General features: G+C 37.5%; 1 protein-coding gene across 4 annotated transcripts in view; it reads left to right on the top strand.

Moving 5' to 3' along the window:
• The first annotated feature begins 2,891 nt into the window (after positions 1-2,891).
• LOC150080762 (high mobility group protein B3-like) overlaps positions 2,892-23,475 on the top strand; it is a 260,329-nt gene continuing 239,745 nt past the window's right edge. For 2 of the 4 annotated variants that reach the window (XM_090381085.1, XM_090381084.1), the window contains exon 1: positions 2,892-2,933. In XM_090381085.1, the coding sequence (XP_090237211.1) occupies positions 2,930-2,933 (4 nt within the window). In that variant the 5' untranslated portion in view covers positions 2,892-2,929. The remainder of the gene's footprint in view (positions 2,934-23,475) is intronic. The other 2 variants (XM_090381086.1, XM_090381083.1) reach the window with 1 other exon arrangement.

Below are 23,475 nucleotides of genomic sequence, written 5' to 3'. Positions count from 1 at the left end.
GAGATCCGTAGCGGACAACGTAGAGTACAAGAACGGACACAACTAAGTTAAACCCACAAGAAAAACTAAATTAACTTACTACATTCGTAGCACTTCTATGGCTGATTCCATTGATTATCAGGTATTATAAGATTATATCTGGAAAACACAAAAAATAATAAACATAAGTTGCAGCACATTTACAAGCCAGCAATCTAAGGAGCAGTAGCAGTGGCCTCCAATCTGCGCTTCACCAGGACTATTACAGCTGGAGTCCCACAAGGCGAGGTCCTGTCCGGAATCTTGTTCTCAGCTGTTCTCGTGCCATTCGTGACGGGCCGAACTGATGTCATCACTTTTGCCGATGACATAAAACTGTTTACTCCCATCATCCCTGGAGACACTGCTGAATACATCAATGACTTAATCCTTCAGAAAATTCGGAACCTTGAGGCCTTCCTCTCCGATTTCGGACTTCACATCAATCCTGAGAAGTCAAAACAGTTGACTTTCTCTCTCAAACGGAGCTCAACAATAGTGTAACCCTTTTTTAAGAGGATCCGCGATTTCTGCAGTCCAACAACATACAGATCTGGGCGTTATTTTCGATCAAAAGCTCTCCTTTCTACCGTACATAGATCACTTGCAAATAAAGTTCTGTCCACTCCGGTGGATTCTATTCTATTTATTTACACACAAAATTTTATGTACATTCTCATGATATAAACAATTTATATACAAGATTATATGCAGTTTTATAGACATTATCATATATATATATCCATTCTATATAATGGTAATCAAGGTACTGTGTGTGTGTTCTTATATCGGGGTGGCTCTTAGGCCTTAGCCCATCTCCACCTTTGTACTCTGTTATGGTGCAGAAACCCTGCATAATGGGGTTGAAAAGTGTCAGTGTATGTGTGCAATATTAATGTGTGTTGTTTTATTTGTGTCAGGCTATAATGCCACCAGGGTATAGTCAACGTATAGGCAGCTGCTGCGTGGTGCCCATCCCTAGCAGCGGGCCTGGGTTAACAGGCCCGCTGCTAGTACCTGTACCGGTGTTATTATCACCGAAAATCTCACACCCGCCAGAGGTAGTGCAATACTGGCGAGTGCCTGAAATGCCGCTCTCAGGTTGCCCTTCCCGGAGAGCCAGCAAAAAAAAAAAAAAAAAAAAACATTATGGTCTGAGTATTTCGATCAAACGCTCCTGTCTTTGGTATAGTTTTTTTCCCAAGTGAACACGTCTTCTTAAAACCGTTAACCGCGGACTTCACCAGGAAACAGTTAATTTCTTTGGAATTATTCTTTTATGCGAGCGTTCAATTTCTCGTAGTAAGGCAGTCTGGATATAGAAGTGTTTCTCTTCAGCATTAAGCCAATCAAATGAATTCAAAATTTCATCAAGGAAGTCTTCACCACTTGAACTCAGCCCACTTAACAACTTCTGGTTAGAAATGTTTTCACCTGTGACCGCAGCAACTTCAAGAGACAGTTGATGACAGGATATCATAAGGTACCCTCTTGTCGTTAGAGTCAGATAGCGGTCTGTGTTGGATGAAATAGCCCTCTGGTGATTTTGGCCAGCTCTTCTTGTAATGGTTGCTGTTTCCTGAAAATGCATCCATAAAGCCATGACGGCACTGTGTGACACATTGAGCCAACGTGCCACTTCCCTCTGCGACTGCTGTGCTTCAAGTCGTCCAGCGGCCCACCATATCAAAGAATCATCCTAATGTCGATGACTTGCCATCCTGAGTACTGGAGATGTGGTTATCCTACCGAGCAAGCCGAAAAATGAGAATGAATTGATGAGTTCGCAACCATGTTTTTATAGGCATGAATATTTCCAGTAAGAATTCTTATTTCCAGAAGTCTACCCCCACAGAAGAAATCCATAGATGATATCCTTGTTTTTTTTTTTTTTTTTGTGCACGCCTGAGAGTTTCAACTCTGATGGTTTTTCCCTCCCGTTTTTGTATTTTTGCCTCGTCAGGACTCCTCCCCCTCACTCGATCTGGACCGCGATCTAGATATGCGGAAAAACCTTTTCCATGTGTGGCTGCCTATTGCTATAAAGTTCCCCTAGCGTTGTGAATATTAGAAATTTGAATCAATAAAAAATGTTTCTCAAATTATTAGGATGCAAATGAAGTGGATAAAAGTTTTTTGTATTAATAAAATTAATATTAATAGTAATCTGACTTTGTATTAAATTTAATATTGGCTATATAAACTTGCCAATTTAATATTGGCAGTTTAGACTTATTTACTCTGGTTTTTCATCCAGTAAACAAGCAAATGACTTACGACCTTAAATGTCTGCATTTTCTAGATGAAATACACTGACTCCTCATAGCCTTAGTTGCATAGGTCCCAAACCAAGCAACGATAACTGTATATTTTGAAATACTATGCAGTTTAAGGAGAACAGAAATGTTTTTATACTACGGGGTATTTTCAGACACACACCGTCATTCTTTTATTTATTCACTCTAACAGCGAATTTAATTAAACGGTCAAAGTAAGTGTTTATTTTCTTCATTATACGTTCATAATGTTATCATTGATAATTTAATCCATAGAAGGCTACTAACTGAATCATTATAGCGATAGCCTGCCTGAAACTGTATCCTTAGTTATATTGATTTCAGTGTATGAACATTACTATCTTCATCGAGGCAGAACGCTTTGTGGTTATGACACAGTGTGATATTTAATTAGGGATATGGAATGCTTTTACACATGCAGTAAATACGTTTTGTTATTTTTTTTTTCAAAAAAGCAATACATATTAATTTTCTTAAAGAGTTTTTAGTCTAAAAGATGGCATGGGAAATCACCCGGGGCGAGAGTGCTTGTGTATTTGTGTGTATGGAGTTAGCGTTGCTTTGTCACAGGTGTGAGGATATTTAACGAACATATAAGATAGCAAGAAAAAGATATGGGTGAGTATACTTCTTAATTTCGTCAGAGATGTGATGTGTGTGTGTAGTAATTGGGAAGCAGCGTTATTTTGATTTATAATCTGTGTTATTATGGCTGCAAAGGCAATCGGAAGAATTTTAAAAAATTAAAGATGTCAGCCTTTCCCGCCATTTTGTATGAATTATGGCTTCACTTACTGCTGCTTTTTTGTTGTCATATTGTCATTGTCGCGCCATCGTGTTGTTGCAACTTTTTCGTATATAAAAGAGCATATCTGAGCAATTGAATCTCAATTACTAATGTGGAAGACGAAGGAACTTTTTTAACATTATTATGACATTAAGAAAATTTAATAAAAAATGTAATATTTTATTTAATAAAATATCATCAAGTGTATAACTCTTGGCTTGCTTTTTAACCAGCATTTTATCCAGTTTTCACATGTGTGTGTGAAAACTAGAAAAGCGTGGCTTTGTTATTCAAGAAGTATAGCTCTAGTGCGCTAATGAATAAGTGTGCGGTATTATGCGTGGTAGTTGTGAAGTGGTATATTGTTGCACCCCCCTCCCCCTACTCTATAATAGCTTGGGGAAAAAAAGCCCATTTTTAGGCAGGTGACTGAACTGTAATTGACGCATATTCTATATGGCTTGAATAATTAAGCTTTTTCTTTCTTTATTTTTCTTTTTAAAGCAACGGTTAGAAACTTACAATAACGCAATTGTAAATTATACTACTTGTTGGGAACACTTGTGATTCTTAACATAAAGACAAAATTTCCCCATTAAATTTTACAGCGAGGAGAATTAAATGTGTTTGACCATAGGTTTAATTTTTTTTTTTAATATAAATCATGTTTTCCAGCGCAATTTATTCATTTTTGTACACAAATGCCAACTTCACTTGTTTCATTCATGGGCTTCATGAGTCTTATCTGTTATTTGAAATACCCTGTTATCTGTTCCTGTCGTGGTATAAATATCGGTGTGCCATACAGCAAAATCATATTAGGATTTAAACAATTATAAAGAAATAATAAAATTCCCATTAGTGAGGTATAAATGGAGCCTTTTTGCTAATTGGTTTTCATCAGCTTGCAGGATATTACGTGATAATCGTTTACTTTACAGATTCCAATTAAATTTCGGGCATTAGGTTTGCCAAGTAAATTTTGAAAACACTAATATTAACTGTAAAAACAATGTCAGGCGGCGTACCAGATATAGAGATTGAATGAATCACGCGTTTCCTATATAATTACTATTATCCTATCATAAAAAGAATTAAAATAGTTATAGAGTTATATTTCCTTTGGTCGAGATTCAGAAACGGGTACCCCTTCTAGACTGCTAGTGATTTGGCCATGTTGATATTAAAAGCTTATTTTTATTTATCATACCATTGTTTTTAGCAAATTTCGCTGTTGATTTCGTCCTTTGAAATATGCAAGTGAAAAGTCCACTTTCTATTTCTAATTAGGGAAGAGCAGATATTGGTCTTCATACCACATTGACACCTGGTGAGATAAAGTCTAGTAGAAATTCCAGTCATGTGGATTTTCTTGTTTGTGTTGTTACCAAGTAGCATCCATGTCCATAATAAGTAAATTTTCTTTTTATACTCTAGGTCAGCCACATAAGGTTAAAGGAATTCACAAGGTAGAGAGAAAATAAGAATATCACTCTCTATTAATTAGTCATGTTCTTGGACTGTGGTCATCTAAAAAATTATACTATTGTACTCTTGTGTTCGTAGCCGAGTGGTTGGGAGTGCAGTAGCACACGCTCTTTGAATAGACCGGGTTTCAAGCCCCTGACTGCTAAATATGGTCGATCTGCCAATCCGCACTGGACTAGCATGGCAGATTATGTCCATTTCTCTCAGCATGAATTGTTGAGAAGGCTTCCATCCTGCAGTGGGTTGATAATGGCTGCAGTTTACCTTTTTTTACCCTTGTGTTTGACCACTTGGCTAGATGAATGATCTTCAGATTGTAAGCCTGGTGAATATAGTATTTTAATACCAAATATTTTATTGATGAATGGCTGGGGTAAAATATTTACCTCAGGTAAAAATGTTACTTTATTTCTGTTACCAATGGGCTTGCCATTTAGAATGTAATACTAGTGTTTGTTTCATTTGGTAGAGGAAAATGTGTGTGATAAATAGTAATGTCTGATTAAACCTGTTATTTGTATGAGGAAGCAAACCCTATAGTATAACATGGGTTGATGTACATCATTTGGCATTAAAGTATGAGGAACTCTGCCTGAACCCCTAGGATTATTAAAGTACCAAGCTTTCAACATTGTGTACATATTTTGTACCTATGAAATATCATAGTAACTTTTCAACCAGCTGAATCAACAGAAATCATCTCAGTCTACCAAATATTAGCAATACTAGCCACACCCATGGATTTTCTAATTTTATGTGGTTAGAGGTAGCTTAATTAAAAAAAAAGAAAAGAAAGTAGTGATTAAAAGACCCATATTTTTATAATTTACTTCCTGTTTTTGCACCTTGTGTGTTTGTGTTTTTAATTGCATCTTTTCATTTGACACCAGTCTTGTTATCTGCTAGTGTAATGTTGATACTATGTTGTATTCATTTGATGATTAAAGAAAGATTGCTTTAGTACTAATAGTTACAACATTAACTAATACAAAATGAAATGATCTTGATAGATGTCTGTCCTTGAAAGACTAAATATTGGCTGTTATAAGTAGGAGTCAAGCAAGATACTTGTTATATCTAATTAAAGTAATTGCAAAAAATCTCTGAAGTCATTGGAGAAGTCAGCATCAAGCAGGCTCCAGATTTAAATAGGAATACAAAAACAGAGAGATTACAGAGCTGCGATGAAAAAAAAAATTCAAATTAACATTACAGAAAGGTGCAACTTTTAGAACAGTTTTTAAAATATATTGATGCTTTGCTGTAGTCTCCCAAAAAAACATTATACTATTGTTTTTTTGTTCTATATTTTATACTACTTTACTTTTAAAAATATATATTTTAATTCCCATTCAAATGTGCTGTGAGACAAGAGTTATCTTAGCCTTTTTGGCTTGATGGGCCTTTGAGATTGCTTGTTATTGTCAATCTGTTTATTCATTTTAGCTCTGAGATGGCAGATGCTTTTCACTGTGCATAGTATCCTATAGCCGTTTCAAGTAAGTGGCCTGGGAGAGCCCTGAATATGATTTCAACCTACAGTAAAATCATATTTAAGTGAAATGATTTAATAGATAATTAGGCAGTTTTTCTGACCACTGCGTTTCATGTTTCCTTTATTATATTTTAGAGGGAGAACTATATGAGAGTTTTAAGAAATACAGTAATGCAAATGTAAAGGCATAATATTTTAAATCAATAAGAAAAAAAATGTATAGTGAAAAGAGAAAATTTATGAAAAATATTTGTACTCCCAAATAAATATTCAAATTACAGTTATATTTATATAAACTTTTAAATTGGAACAGTTTAAAAATAATGTTATTATCTCAGTCAGTTCTTATAAAAACTTTTGTCCAAATATTACTACTTTTTTTTTTTTTTTTTTTTTTTATGTCAAGCAAAACATTCTGCTTTTTGTTTGCTTCCCACTGACTTTGTGGTCTGAGACAGGACTTATGGCCATTTGCTGGCTCTTATATTATGGAGTTTCAAGTAGGTGATCTGGGGAATCTTGAATCAGCAGTGTAGCACACTTTTTTTTAGGCCTCATTGCAAAATTTAATTTTGGAGCCCTTTATTCATAATTTTATTGGTTTGATATAAGAGTGCCAGATATTTTTTCTGGAGAGTTGGGTTCCTTGGTATGTTGAAGAATGTGAAGTATAAATTTATAATACCAACAGTTGTTAAAGCTTCCACTTCCATTTTGTAATTTGTACTAAATCACAAAGATGATTCTGACTTTTTTATAGGCAGCTTTATTACCAGGAACTTGGAATGTCTAAAACAAGAGAAGATTCTGTTTTGTTCAGAGAGAAAGTAACCTTATTGCTGCATATGACTGTCATGCACAAGTTCTCTTTTAAAAAATGTTTTTATAAATGCCTAGGTAGTGCAAATTTCATCATTTGGCAGTGCATCATTTTCAAATTTAAAATGCTTTGTGACTAGTTTCCAGTTCTTGGTACCTTTTAAAGATAAAGAAATAAACGAAGAATTATGATATGCTAAACTGAGTAAAAAATCGAACTAATAATTATATTCAGTAGCGTAGCTACCCTTTTTCAGGCCCGGAGGCAAAGAACATGTTGGGGCCCCTACTTAATTAATGAAAATTGCAAAAACAGGAGACAGCCAAAGACGCCAGGCCCCTAAAGGGCCCGGACCCAGTTGCCTTGCCTGCCTACATGGTAGCTACGCCACTGATTATATTAAAGAATGTTTTTAACAATTTTTAGAATTCAAATCATTCATCCTCTGAATTGAAACACTGCTGCTCAACTGGCATCTAGCAGATGCCAGTTGAGCAGCAGACACCATGTGGGTGGGAATGGGAATGGAATATTATTATAAATTTATAATATTGTAGTTGCCTTTACAACGAAAGTCCTCTTTTTCCTCGACAGTAGTTACCTTTTTAAGTCAATCTCGCCTGAAAACACTGATTGCCACCTAGTGGTTCTTTTATCTGCAGATTCTTAATGCACGAAGGGTCGCTGCTGATAATCAGATCAAATCAAGAGCATTGCTTTCTCTTGTTGCCTTTCTAACATGCTAGGGTAGAAAACAGTCATCCAATAAATCAGGAAAAGTCTTTGTGAGGTGTATGACCAACCCACATGTTCCGGTCAGTAGCATCCCCCATTATAAGATATTCTGATTTACCAGCCTGCTCTGTTTGCCTATACATTGTTGTCATTAAGCCTATAATACACTCGTACTCTCTTTTTTGTTTTCCCAGTGCCTATTTTACACCCAGGGGTGGGCCGTCCCGAGGGTGCAAGCACTGCACCCGGGCGCCTGAAAACCTGAAACTTACATACATATACGAAGAAAATTTTAAAGGGGATGCCAGATTTCAATTGACACATGGGCACCACACACACCCTAGGATTGCCCCTGGTTACACCAAACTGACTGTTTTGCACTAGCCACTGTTGACCACGTTAGGAAAAACTCATATCTTCCGAGTTTTTCTTAACATTGCTCTGTATACCTGTTAAGTAAATCCTCAGATCTACTAATAATATCACTGTTTGTGTCCTTAATAGATGATAATTTGCTCTTTGTCATCAAATTCTGCCCTAGGCAGACATAACCTGGTCCTATTTCATATGTCCTTTTTACAAAATGTTTCTGACAGTAGAGTCACTAACAATGGACCATCCTGTAGGACCAGTGAATTCTACCGGTAAGAATATTGTTGTGTCATATGGTGCCTTAAATTATATGTGCTTAACTAAGAGTATAATTCCTCCTTGCCCCTCTCCTTTCTGTTCACATTGAATTCCCCCCCCCCCCCATTCAAATTCTTCATCCCTTATGTCTGTGTGGCACCATGTCTTTGATATCCTACAAGTTCTGCATTTAATGAAAATCAGTACTTCAAATTCATGAAATTTGTTTACTAACTCCTGGCATTAGCATGCACATAAGTATACATGCAGCTCTTTTAACACAGCCCAACAGAGACTATGAATTTGCTTGTTCCATGAGGATCCTTAGAAACAAGCCAAATACATGGCCTCTGTATGCAGCTGCTGTTAAATTGTTAGTATATTCCCTGCCAACTTTCAGTTTCCCGATCTGCATAACACTGCCTTGATAGCATTAGCAAATATTCTTGTACCTCTTGTATTTAAATGTACCTTGTCTCTGTAGGGCCATGCAAAGGTACTTGGGGCCCTGGATGCAAAAGGGGTTAAGGGGCCTCATTTATTTATGTTGAGACTTTGATAGCTCCCTCGTTTGGGGCCCCTGGCGCGACGCTTCCAATGCATCCCACATTTGCACAGTCCTGTGTCCCTGTGAAAACATTTTCTTCAGTCCAAATTGATTGGTGAGGCTCTCACCATGTACTCTTATCTTGTCTGAGTAGAATTACACTTTCAGATTTAATCCTAACTCAAGTTTTTTTTTTTTGAACATTGCCTTGTACTTGCCCTTAATATCATTAGTGCTTACTATTAATATCATTAGTACCAATGTGCACAACATCACCTTTTGTGTCCTTAAAATGGTAGTTGCTCTACAATGTCATCAGTATTTTTACCCAGGCAGACACAGCCTGATCGTATTCCACCTATCCTTTTTACAAAATATATTTCCCCTAGAGTAGCATCACCAACAATAGCTGCATCCTGTGGAACCAGTGAATTCACCTCTGTATATTGTTATCTTCTGATGCAGAAGTGTAATATCTGGTGTTGTGCTGTGCAGCTTGATAGGTTTCTTTTATTCTTTTGAGGGTACCAACCCTGTTTTTCAGTCCCTCATATAAGTCCTTCAGAATGGTGAATAATTTCCTTACACACCATGCAACAACTTCCCTCTTGGTCATACAAATTCCCTGCAGATACAATCCTCTTGGTCATACAAATTCCCTGCAGATACAACCCTCTTGTCATACAAATTCCCTGCAGATACAACCCTCTTGGTCATACAAATTCCCTGCAGATACAACCCTCTTGGTCATACAAACTCCCTGTAAAGCATCCTCTTGGTCATTTGATGTCTCACTATAGATAACTTAGAAAATGCCACAATAAGCACTACAAATGGCTGTGGCTTTGATTTGCAAGAGAACTGCCATTGATAGTTCTCTCTTGAGTCGAAGCATTCTCATTCCTACTTTGAGTTTTTTGCTCTGCTTCTCTTGTTTGAGGCATAATTCCAATCTAAAATTAATTTAAAATTACTGTACAAACTATGATATTGAGTATGATAACTTTATGCTATTCCAATGGCAGTGGTATATATTGGGCACTTACATTTCTAAGTAACAGTACAGGCAACCCCCGCATAACACGGTACTTCTACAAAACAGGTTTTGCTCTAACACGATTGATAAATTGTGGCAATCCTCACACAACACGGTACTTATATAACATGGTTAGAGAATTTTGGTAAATCTCGCATAACGATATTTTTGAGCTTTTGTGCATGGGAAAACCCTGCTATTATGTTGGATGTAATTTTTCAACATTTACACTCTTTTTGAATCCTTGCTGTTGACTCACTAGTCAAAAAAATATTGAAAAATCCCTGTATTTTATTTTGTTGGGAAATCCCCATGTTACATTCTGTGCTGTTGAACTTGTGGAAAAATCTAGATTTCAAAGTTTTATTACTATTGGATAGCACACTAGGCCATCCAAAAGATTTAACTCATCCAAACATTGAAGTTTTGTTCCTACTACTAGGTTAATACAACTAGGTTTTGTTCCTAGGTTAATACAACTTCTTTTTTGGCGCCTCCGTAGCCAGGTGGGCAGGAGCAGCAGTGCGCAGCACACGCTTCTTGATTAGACCGGGGTTCGAGCCCATGACCACCAAATACGGAGGATGCGGAAAGGTCAGGGAATGACCACCGCATATCCCCTAATGCTCCTAAAAAAAAACAAATAAAACAACAAACAACTTCTTTCATTCAGCCATTAGATCAAGGCATTATATCCACCTTTAAAAGTCATTCTATCAGAAAATCGTTACAATGGATTTTGGAAAACATTGATTCCAGATATATTGAAGTAATTGAGGCATGGAAACATTTCTCAATTGTTGACTGACAAAACCATAGCTTTATTGCTGAAAGAAGTAAATTTGTCAATGTTAAATGCATGTGGAAAAATGTATGGCCAGAGTCAGTTTATTCAGGAAATATGGTTGACCTGCAAAAAACGGAATCAGTGCGATAGTATAACTTGCTACGTCGGTAGGAGGGGAAGGATTTGATGATATGACTACTGTAGCCCTTGTGGGTAGCACAGTTGATAGAATCGCCCTCCTCTCCGCACTGGGTGGAAAAGACCTGAGTTTGAATCCCGTCAATAACAGGAGGAATTTTTGTGGGTTTTATTCAAAATGTGGCTGAGTTAGTAGGGCTCAGGCGAGGGCAACCTGGTTTTTTTCTCGTGGTATCTCAGGTTTTTCGTCCAGCAAAACAGAAAAACGACCTCGGGATACAAAATTTATAGACAATATCCACAGAGTAACAAGGCCTTGGTCACCGATGCTCCTAAAAAAATTTAAAAAAGACATTCAAGAATTTCTGGTAGAAAAAGAGGCTGGCAAAGCGGATTTGGTAGAAATGGTATCGGAGGTAAAACCAAATCAATTCAGAGGATGATAGCACAGATGAAAATTCTAAACTTCCAAATTTTACACCAAAAAGCATATGGGAAGGCATAAAGTTAGCTGCAATTGGAATCTTATTTTTTGAATGCAGATTTTTGAATGAAAGAAGCCCAAAGTTCAAAAGGAAGCTTCAAAAAATACTTTTTTCCATACGATGAAATTCACAAAGATTTATCAAGGAAAAGCAAACAAACCCAGATTACTGATTTTTTAAAGAGAGTAGAAGATACACAAAATCTAGGAAGGTGTATTTTTGTTAGTTTTGTTAACGAAATAGTGTATTTTTGTTAGCTTTTGGAACGTAACCCCTCCCTTTTTGTACTTTTTCTCAGTCCCATATAACACGGTTTAACACAACACGATATTTTATAGGGATATAACTAATGTGTTATACAAGGGTTACCTGTATTGACTTTCTAAATGCTTAGCATAATACAGAAATGAGCTAACCTATATGATTAGTACATCCAAACTATTTATTTACTATAATTCAAAATGCTGCAATTAACTACTATGATGTCCAATGTTACAACTTATTGAGATATGTTTGTGGAACCCATATTTAGTCTCTAGAGCTAAGTTCCGGTCAACCCTTTCCTATCTCTTCCATCATGCAGTATGATTGATGATTTTTGAGGTTATGATGAACATCATGGTGAGATCCAATATTCCTTACATTTCGAGGGTACAGCTCTGAAACGGTGTTCACAGGCCGACCGCTAGTTAGTTCACCGGACTGAACCTATTGGTGTCCCTCTAGGAGGCTTCCGGATCAGCTAGTGTATAATCTTGCTACCTCTATTCTGCCAGATAGTGATTGGAGGGAGTCCGAGTAGTGTGTATGCAGGGAGCATTGTCGAGGCCATGTTATGTCAAGTATCTGGATATATTCTTACCATGTGTATGCCATATCCAAAAATTTCATTACTTCATACAGCATGTCCCACACACCTTTTCTTACTATTGAATACACCATGAATTGTCAAACTAATAGAGCAAGCTTATCTGCGAAAAGATCTAAACCTCCCAAGCACTTCCTAATTAATTTCACAAATATACGTGGTCTCAATTCTAATCTTAACGATGTCCATTTCCACTTGCAGTCTGCCAAATCCCCAGGTACTTTTTCTGACAGAATCTCAGTTATCGGTCGATTCAACTACTGCTCATCTCAGATGCCCAAATTATTCGCTGTATGATTCCTTTCGCCTCAAAGGTGGTACTTGTGCATATGTCCGTTCTGATATTCCCTGTCAGAGACTTGGCAATTTGGGATCTCCTCTCTTTGATCTTCTCTGGCTTAAAATCTCTCTACCTCATTGTGTCAATTTCATCTGTTGTCTCTACCGTTCTCCCAACTCCACTAATCACTTGGAGCTCTTTGACTTCCTCTCTTTGCAACTTGACTTTCTCCAGTCCAACTTTCCTAACAGTGAGGTAATTTTCCTTGGTGATTTTAATGTTCACAACTCCAGTGGCTTCCGTTTTCTAGTCACGCCAACCCAGCTGGTCGAGGTGCTGAGGCTTTTGCAATTAGTAATGACCTTGCACAGATTGTTCATTTACCTACAAGAATACCAGACAATCGTAATTGTCTGGTATTCTTAGGAGTTGCATATCGTAATTGGCTTGTTTCTAATTCTTCAGTTTCATTTTCTGCCTACACCAAAGCTCGCAACAGTTCTGTTGTCACTTCAGCCAAGGATGAAGCTGACCTGCTGGCATCCCATTTTTCTTCCAACTGATGTATTAATGACCTTGGTAAAACACCTCCCACCATTCCCAAGACGCTCCATTCAATGCCTCCAATGATCTTCCGTCAAAAGGATGTCAGAAGGATTTTGACGAATCTTGATTCTAAGAAAGCTCCAGATCCTGATGGTATTTTTCCACTTGTTCTCAAAACCTGTGCTCCTGAACTTACTCCTTTCTTTGCCACCTTTTTTCACTTCCTTATTCCAAAGGTGTTTTTCCTTCTGTTTAGAAATTTGCTCATATCCAGCCAGTTCCTAAAAAGGGTGCAAATCCCTCCTATCTAATTATCGTCCCATTGCAATTACTTCTACTCTTTCTAAAGTAATGGAGAAATCAATTAACAGCCAACTTTTAAACTACCTAGAAACCTTCTGTCTGATCAACGATCACCAGTATGGAATATTCCATCAGTGTCAATACACTGGTGATATTCTGGCGTATGTTACCCATTTATGGACAATTGAAAGGTTCGGTGAAAAGCAAGTAGTTGCTCTTGACATCTCAAAGGCTTTCGATTGTGTTTAGCATAAAGGTCTTCTAAACAAGCTTCCATCTTATGGTAAGCCAACTGTTTTTAGTAATTGGTTATCCAATTTTCTCTCTGATCGCTCACTGAGGGTGATGGTAGATGGCTCTCTAACTTCTCCACTAATGTCGGTGTCCCCCAAGGTTCAGTTCTTTCCCCCACTCTTTTCCTCTTGTATATTAATGACCTTCTTCCATTGACTGGAAATCCTATCCATAGTTTGCCGATGATGGCACATTGCATTCCACTTTCCATTTTGAGAAACCTTGCCCTGTTCAAACAGATTCAACTTCTCCAATTCCTTAAATGCCAGTCTTCAGGTAATTCTCCAGTGGGGCAAAGACAACTTAGTTGATTTCAACCCTTCTAAAACTCAGTCTTGTCTTATATCTCGCAAAAAGGATTCTTCTGCTCCTATGCTTATCTTTAGTGACACTCCGATTTCTAGGCAAAATGATATATCTCTTTTGGGGATTACCCTGACTTCTAATCTCTCTTGGCACAAGCACATTACAAATATTGCTTCCTCTGCATCTAAAAAACTTGGTTTTCTCTTTCGCTCTCGGCGTTACTTTTCTCCCAAAGAGCTGCTCACTCTGTATAAATTGCAAATCTGCCCTGCCATGGAATATTGTTCCCACATCTGGGGTGGTGCCCCCAAAACCTCTCTCAGGCTTCTTGATTCCATTCAGAAGAGGGCAGTTAGGTTAATTAATGATTCATCTCTAACAGTCTCTCCACTTGCTGTCTCATAGATGTACTGTTTCTGCTGCATGTCTTTTCAGCAGACACTTCCATGGGCACTGTTCTTCTGAATTGGCTTCTATAATTCCTGCTCTCTCTTTCAAAACAGTCCGAACACGTGCCACCAGCAGCCAACATCCATTTACTGTTCAACTTCAACCTCACAGAACCAACTTTTCATCATCCTCGTTTATTCATTCAACTGCCGTTTTCTGGAACAACCTTCCTTCATACGTATTTCCTGAAAATTAGTCTATAGAAGTTCAAGTTGAAGGTCAACCACATACACTGGTGTTCAAAGAAAGTGCATCACCTAGGAATTTAACATTTCTAACCCTTTTTCGTGATGGTATGTTACATAAATGACTAGCATCACAAATATAAATATAAACAAAAGATATTTATTAATAGTTAAGGCAAAGCTAAGTAATATTTGATACGTGCTCTCAAAATATTCCAAAATGAGCATTTGCAGCCTTTATACAACAGTTTTAGTAAACACGACAATTATGGCTGAAATGTTATAAGAATCCCGCAATTTGCTTCAGTTTATCATTTTAAATGGAAAACAAAATGAAAAGTTTACAAAGTGCAAACTAATATTTAGTTGAACCGCCTCTGGTCCTGATGACAGCAGCACACCGTAGAGGCATTGACAAGATCAATTTCTGAAGATAATCAACTGATAGTTCATGGTTCCAAACACAAATTATGAAGTTCACGAAGGGTCTTTGGTTTCTTTACGGCAACTTCAGATTCCACACAATGCCAACAGTTCTCTATAGGATTCAAGTCCAGGCTGTTTCCCGTCAGCTAAGAGTTGTAATGGACCATTCTTCTAACCATTTTTTCACTTGTAACAAATGTAAACACATTACTATTGAACCTATAATGCAGAAATTAAGCTAAAGTAACTACTGACGTCCTATGTACACTTTTCGCTCGATGACAAGGAGCAGAGCCATCCTGAAAGATGTAGTTACTTGGCAGGGTGAAATTGTCTCTAATGGTTGGCAGCAATTTGCCTTCCAATATAGCTAGGTATCCACTGGTATTTATGGAAACTTTTATAAACTGCAGTTGACCTACTCTGCAATATGAAATGCACCCCCATATCATATGGCTGGTAGGGAATTTCACTGTAGACACTATACAGTCTGGATGGTATTCTTCACCACGTCTACAGGAAATCATTTGTCTCCCATCAGAGCCATGCAGGTTCATATTCTTCTCATCCGAGAAAATAACCGACTTCCACTGCTTTGGGGTCCGTTTGACATGCTCCTTACACCAAATTAATCGGACCTTTTTCATTTTTTGTGTGAGGAGGGGCTTCTTAGGATGACAGGCTACAAGTCCATTTTTGAAGAAGCATCTTCTGACTATTACTGCACTTGCTTGCTACCACTACTGTATGTTCTTCCCATTCTCTTTTCAGCTTTGCATCCGGTTCCTTTTTTCTTATCAGTAGAACCAGTATTCTTGAGTTTGGAAAGAATCTACTCACTGTTGACTGATTACAAGACACTCTGAAATCAATATGATGGGAAGAACATCCTCATGTAAAGCAACAATAGCACTCTTTCTTCGTGGTGTCATTTGCACGTAACTTCGCCATCCTTACGCAAGCAAGGAATGACTGCAACTCTTGCAGAACTTGCTTTCTGAGTTTTTGGCACACCCAGGGTCCCAAGCTGGACCCTGGGTGTGCCAAGCCCATACTCACCAGATGTGAGCCCCTGGGGAAAATATGTTTGCATATTGCATATATTATATGTAATCTGGGAGGAAAACTGTGTTACTCATACAAGGCTAATTGACCCAGCCAAGGAAAATTATTGTTCTTAATGTAATTTGTACATAGACCTTTTCCACGTTGTTTAAAAGCAACGATCATAAACATATACTAGTTGCAAGAGTACGTGCAAACTCTGATTATATGACGGGTTTTCATATACACATTGGCAAATAAAGGTTAAAAGCTGAGAGAAACGTGAAGTTTTAATGATAATTAGAAATTACATGTTAAAGGCTCTCCAGAACGGACACTCTCTAATACAGATGTGGACACTTTAATGGCATCTCTTTGGTGTTTTCAACCTCCCTAGATGGGATACTTCAAAGGGTATTTGACACACATATACAGTTTTTGTTGGTCACTGGGCATTTGCAGTGGAGGCATGTGAAGACAGGTGATTGCAGTAATACTAATTAGACTTATGATGGCCATGGATTTCTCACAGAGCAGATGGCATAATGTAGTAGTAGTGGCATGTGATGCAAGAAAGCAAGTGTACAAGCTTATGTAGCATCAGCCAAAAAAAAAAAATTCATGCCATTCCCTCAAAATGCCTGTCCAGTTCCTCCTTAAATTTATTTAACCTATCAACTTCCACAATGACAGAAGGAAGTTTGTTAAAGCAATTAACTACACATCTATCTGAACAAGTGGAAGAATCCCTTCAGAATCCAACCCATCCAAGCGTGCTCAACCCATTCAAGGCCTTGTACACCTCAATCAGATCACCGCGCAGGTGCCTAGTCTCCAGCCACTGCAATTTGCAGAACTTAAGCCTCTCTTGCTAAGAGGATCCCTTCATTCCCCTCACTAATATTGTTGTCCTTCTCTGTACACGCTCAAGCAAATCTACATCCTTCCTAAAATGAGGCCTCCAAACCTATACGCATACTCGAGGCATGGCCCAACCTTATACAGAGGGATAATCACCTATTTTCGCTGCTAGCAAAATTCCTATATATCATTGACAAAACCCCATGACCTGCCCTGGCAGCCTGTCTGCATTGCTCAGAAAACTTCATACCTGACTGCACAATTACTCCCAGGTCTTTTCAGTTTCTACCATCTTAAGTGTAGTACCACACAGTTGGTATGTTTCTCTGGGGTTACTTCTACCCATATGCAGTACTTTGACAAATGCAATGTTAAACTTCAGTTGCCACTTCTCAGCCCATCTGCCCAATTTTTCTAGATCCTGTTGCAGTAGCACACTGCCATTACTGTCTTTAACAACCCTGCCAACCTTTGTATCATCTGCAAACTTCGACACTAAGCCTGATATACATTGATAAATATACAAAACAACAGTGGACCCAAAACTAAACCCTGTGGGACTCCATTAATAACATTAGTCCACAAAGAGCAGCACCCATTGATTACCACCCTCTGTCTTCTCCCACTCAACCATCCTTTTATCCATTGTAGCAACTTACCCTTAATACCATTCTGCTCCAATTTGTACAGTAGTCTTCCTTGTGCAACAGTGTCAAAAGCTTTTCTGAAATCCAAGTACATATATGATATCAAAATTATTTTTTTGCATCCAGTTCCTTTGTAACTACATCATAATATCCTATCAAATTTGTCAGACAAGACTTTCCCTTAACAAACCCATGCTGTGTCTAAATTATTGCTGCAGTCTTGTCTAGATGATCCTGCAGTGCATCTTTAACTAGTGACTCCATTATTTTATCTGGAACAGAAGTTAAACTAACTGGTCTGTAATTACTCGTGTAACCCTTCGATCCCCCTTTGTGAATTGGGGATACATTTGCACATCTCCAGTCCATGGGGGACCTCCCCTGAGTCCAAGGATGCTCTCATAATTATGGCTAATTGTTTGCTTAGTTCCTTTGCCTTTAATATAACTGGATAGATTCCATCCACCCCAGGTGCCTTTCTTATGTTTAACTTCAACAATTTCTCCTCCACTTTGCTCTCAGTTATTACAAAATCATTAAGCACCCTGCTACAATTTTATAACCTTCTGCCATTTTAAAACCTTCATAACTCCTTGTGTGAATGTAGATGCAAAATACTCATTCAGTTTGTTTGCTATCTGAGCGGAATCATCAACAGTCGAACCATCGATATCAAGTGGACCAATCAAATTCTTCCCCTTCCTTTTAGAGTTTATATAAGTAAAGAAATCCTTGCTGTTTTTCTTAGCATCCTTTGCCAAAGATTTCTTGTAATCTGCCTTCGCCTGCCTAACCTCCTTTGTGACCTGACTACAGACTAGCTTATATCTGCCATAGGCTTCTGATTTGCTTGATAATTTACATGCATCCCATGCATTTTTCTTCTCTGTCACGAGTCTCATTTTCATTTGATAACCATTTAGGCCTAAACCATGAACAATATTTCTTAATAGGTATGAAACTTTTAGTAGCTTTCACAATTAATTCCTTGAATGCTTCCCACTTAGAATTTACTGTTGGTAACATCGTCAGTTGATCCCACTGTACAGAATTTGAAAAATGTCTGAGACCACTGTACTTGCCTTTACGGAAGCAAAAACCCTTTCCTTTACCCCTGATGGTAATTATATCTTTAAGTAAATTCCACATCAGTACACTGTGATCACTGCCACCTAGTGGGTTCTTTATTTGCAAATTCTTAATACATGAATGATCACTGCTGATAACCAGATCAAGAGTATTACACTCTCTTGTTGCCTCTCGAACATGCTTCTGCAGAAAACAATCATCCCGTAAATCCGCAAAAGTCTTACTAGTATGAGTGATCAACCCACAAGTTCCAGTCAATATCTGGGAAGTTAAAATCTCCCATTATAAGACATTCTGATTTACTAGCCCACTCTATTTCTCTGTACAGTTGTTCATTGTACTCTTTAAGCCTATAACACACTCGTGCTCTTATTTTTGCTTTCGCAGTGCTTATGTCACACCAGACTGACTCAACAGTGCACTGTTCATCTATATCAACTGGATGCACTTCTTTTGATTTTATGTTTTTCTTAATTAACAGCATAACACCTCCTCCCTTCCTATCCTTTATATACACATTGTACTCCCCAAATTCCTCTGCATTCCTAATATCTGTGTGACACCACATCTCTGATATCCCAACAATATCCGCCTTTGATGTCTTGACCAAAACTTCAAATTCATCAAATTTATTTACTATACTTCTAGCATTGGTATACATGCATCTGTTTCTATTCCTATTTCTATTTGAATGAGTATGTTTTTAACATACTCATCCATATTGGTAAAGAATGTTTGAAAACTCGTATTTGGGCTGCATGATGCAGTTTCACTGATGCATGTCACTTAGCAAAGAAAGAAAATTGTCAAACTGAGAAATGCTCTTACCAGAATTTAAAACAAAGAGAATCAGATTTGTATAGAATTCGATTTGTGGTATATACAAAAAAAGTGCGAGAATAGAAGTATGATAGTTTTTTCAAACTATCAACAGACGGCATGGATAATTTTGACCAGTAGCCCAAGAGAATTTTCTGCATTCCTAAATACAGGGTATCTACAAACCTCTTTTATAAATCTGAAACCAAAGGATATTTTCAAGTATTTATTCACTAATCAGAAAAGTGTGCTTTCCAGTAGATGACAGCATAATTGCAAAACTATAATCATGATGGAATTTACCAACCCTGAAAAGGCTCAGTGTATACTTCGATTTGAGCTGCATTTTGCCACTGCTGTTATGTGTAAATCTCAAACTCTGTTTATAGAGAAGCCACCTATAGTAGAAGTAGACCTAGAGTTCTGTAATTATATGGAAAATTCATAATGGATTCATGTTTGTGCAATCATCCTGGCCAAGATGGTGGCTGAACAAATGCCAGTCAGGGATGCAGAGCTGGTTTGAGGAAATTTTGCACAAAGCCCAATCTTTATGACGTGGGTCATGAGCTTGGCATGTAACATGTTATATTGCCATCTGAGGATGAAACCGTACAAATTGCATCTCGTACAGTAGGTGATTAATGACAAAACCAAGAGGCTGGAATTTTGTTAGTAAACTTTTCCACAATTACAGTTTTAAGATTTTGCTGCCATCTACTGCATGCTGCAGTAGATGGCAGCATAATGATACTTGAAGACATCCTCTGTCACATGGAAGTGATTTCAGTTTTGTATCACATCCTATTCATGCAATAACATTTTAGTTTTGTAAAGGAGGTTTGTGGATGGACACGTCACACATCATTCTTGTAATGTGTATATTTCTGTGTAGTGGTGGTCCCAGATAGGGGCTAAAGATGCGATAGCCCCCCACAGAAATTCCTGATTCCCCACCCCTTTAGAAAATCCTGGGATTGCCACTGTTCTGTGATGCAGCTGCTTTAATGATTGTGATGTCTAGCTTTTTGACTGAGGGATGATGACAATTTTCCTCTGCTGTCACTTGGCAGAGTAAGAAAGTGGCTGTTTAAGTGGTAGCTATATACAAAACTTGTGCATGCAGATTTTCCTTCAAAATACCAGTCAAAATTTTCCTAGGCATTACATTGATTGAATGCTAATTTTTTAAGAAATGAAATCACATCACTTGTTTATGGCTGGGCCATATTCATAAATTTAGAAAGGATGAGGTTTTGACCCATTAAGGAGTGGGGGTTGCCTCCTGTTATATTTAAAAAAAATTCTTATGTGAGAAAAAATGGTGAATATGGACTGAAATTGATAAGTGATCTAATTATCCATAATGAAAATGAAATTATTGAAACTGTCATTTTTACTAAAAGTTAACTTTATTTATTGAAAGTTGTATGTACAATGGTAATCAATTAAAAAATTCTGAATAAGCACCTGCAGTGAATTTCATTTTTCCAAATTATTGAAACTGGCTACACTGACTTCTGTAAAGCAGAAACTTCCCTATAGAAACTTTCTTCTGATCCAGTAGTGCCTGCTTTAGGGTGGTTTCATTTTACTGTACAAATGACATAAAAATATTTAGCTCCTTGACAAAACGTGGAATGCATTATTCTACTAAATTTCATTGAATCATGAGACAGTAGAATAATGACAGCAGAATCATTCAGTAATGGGTTTTTGGATCTGTTTAATATGTTAATTTCCCTGAGTAACAGTTAGGTCATATGACAATTCTTTTTTTTTTTTTTTTTTGGTAGTTGTTGGCGCATCGGCTTCTGTGGCCATAATGCACCTCCCAAGGTTTTTGCAGTACTTTGATCCAAGCCCGAGGCAGGATTCGAACCCACGACCTTTGGGTTGCCAGGCAGGCACTTTACCCACCCGGCTAGCCCGGTCGGCCATATGACAATATTAGTGTCACTGTTCACTTTACTACAGCTTGACTCTACCATAGTGCCATGGACATCATATTCTTTAATGTAAATTGAATCTACTCATAGTCTGGCAGATCCTCAATATGATTTCCATTATTTTTATTTATTTATTTTTTTTTTTTGGTTAAGTCATGGTATATTTCAAGGACATATGAGGTAGATATATAAATCCCGTTACATGTGACAAAAATTTATTTTACATGATAATGTAATGCTTATTTATTATAAAAATAAATTGATTTCTTTTTATATTTACTGGCATAGCATGACATTTAAACGAGATCCGAGTAATAATTACTCTGGTCATAGTAGTCGAAATGGTGAAGCCATGATGAAATTTGGCACTTATAGTCTGAAATATCTATATGCATTAACCACTAAAAAAGTTCCAACAAGATCATAGTAACAGAGTAGTAATTACTCTGGTCATAGTAGCCAAAAATGGTGTTATTATTACTACCCCATTTGTGCCTTACAGACTGTTGCTATAAAATTTATTAAATTGGATTATGAGACACACTAATTTGACTCCACACAGCATAAGACAATGTTTCGGGCACTGGAAAGAAGGCATAGACAGCCCATACATTATGAAGAAAATATATGAGAACGTTACCTCCTTTATTAGACTAGACAAAGACAATAACAAATTTAAAATTGAGAAAGGAGTTCAACAACGAGACACTGCTGCTGCCCTTGAGGAAGCTTTCAGAAGATTGGACTGGTCGCAGAAAGGAGTCAATGTGAATGGAGAGTACCTAAACCATTTATGATTTGCAGATGACATTGTGATCGTAAGCCATGATCCCGAAGAATTAGAGGACAACCTTAATCAGTTATGGAGAGTTAGTAAGGATTTCAGACTAAAGATTGAATATGACTAAAAAAAAATAATGACGAACAAGTATGCCACAGAAAGGGATATAATCATTGAAGGAGCAGTAATTGAAAAGGTGGACTCATATACTTATCTGGGACAAGTCATTAGCTGTAATAATGATAAATGGCTGGAAGTCAAGAGAGGAATAAATTTCGGGTGGATAACATTCAGGAAATGTAGTCACATACTGAGGAGCAATGTATATTCCCACCATGACTATGGAAGTGGAACTTGGCACTCAACAAAAGAATAGAAGAGAAGCTGAAACTACATGCTGGAAATGAAACTATTTATATTAGGAATCAGACTGTTAGATAAGAAGAGAAACATATGGATTAGGCAGCAAACTTAAATAAAGGACATTTTTATCAAAACTAAAGAACTGAAATGGACTTTGGCAGGATCATAGCTCAAAGACATGATGACAAATGGACTAAGAAAATAACAGAATGGTAAAAAGGCTTCCGTAGCCGAATGGTCAGGACCGGGAGTGCAGTAGCACATGCCCTTTGAGTAGACCAGGGTTCAAGCCCCTGACTGCTGAATACAGTCGATCTGCCAACCCGCAATGGACCAGCGTGGCAGATTGTGGTCCATTTCCCTCAGCATGAATTGTTGAGGAGGCTTCCATCCTGCAGTGGGTTGATAATGGCTGTACTTTACCTTTTACTCAAGAATAGCTAAAAGAAAACCTGGAAAACAACAACGAAGATGGACAGATGGAATTCACAAGTTCATAGTAGTAAATGGATGGCCATTGCACGAAACAGAAGGAACTGGAAAGTTGCTGGGCAAGCCTTCATCCTGCAGTGGATTGAAAATGATGATGATGAACACACACACACACACACACACACACACACACACACACACACACACACACACACACAGTAAGTCTCACCAACTAAAAATTAATATGAAATTAAAAAATTCATTCATTTTTTATTATCAGGCCTTTTTAATTATATTTTCAAAAAAAAAAAAAAAAATGGAGCCCCAGGAATCTTTTTTTTTATTAACACTGTGGTAGTTAAAAGTTAAGATTGGACCCTTAGAATGTATGGGATGCAGGATCACTTCATAGCCCAAAGGATATCATCAGTTTTGCATATTAAAAGAGATGGAGCTAAAGCTGAACGTTTTCTGAGCATGGTTTTTGACTGTTGTTGTTGTTCCTTTCCAATAAGTAAGGTAGTCTGGTGGATTACCGCTAGTATTTTCTTTTAGTGTTTGTTGGTAGT

Source organism: Mastigoproctus giganteus, chromosome 9 (assembly GCF_048544385.1).
Source record: "Mastigoproctus giganteus isolate SK-2022 chromosome 9, ASM4854438v1, whole genome shotgun sequence".
Classification (NCBI taxonomy): domain Eukaryota; kingdom Metazoa; phylum Arthropoda; class Arachnida; order Uropygi; family Thelyphonidae; genus Mastigoproctus; species Mastigoproctus giganteus.
The sequence above is the reverse complement of the archived record's forward strand: the minus strand, read 5'-3'. Positions and strand labels throughout refer to the sequence as shown.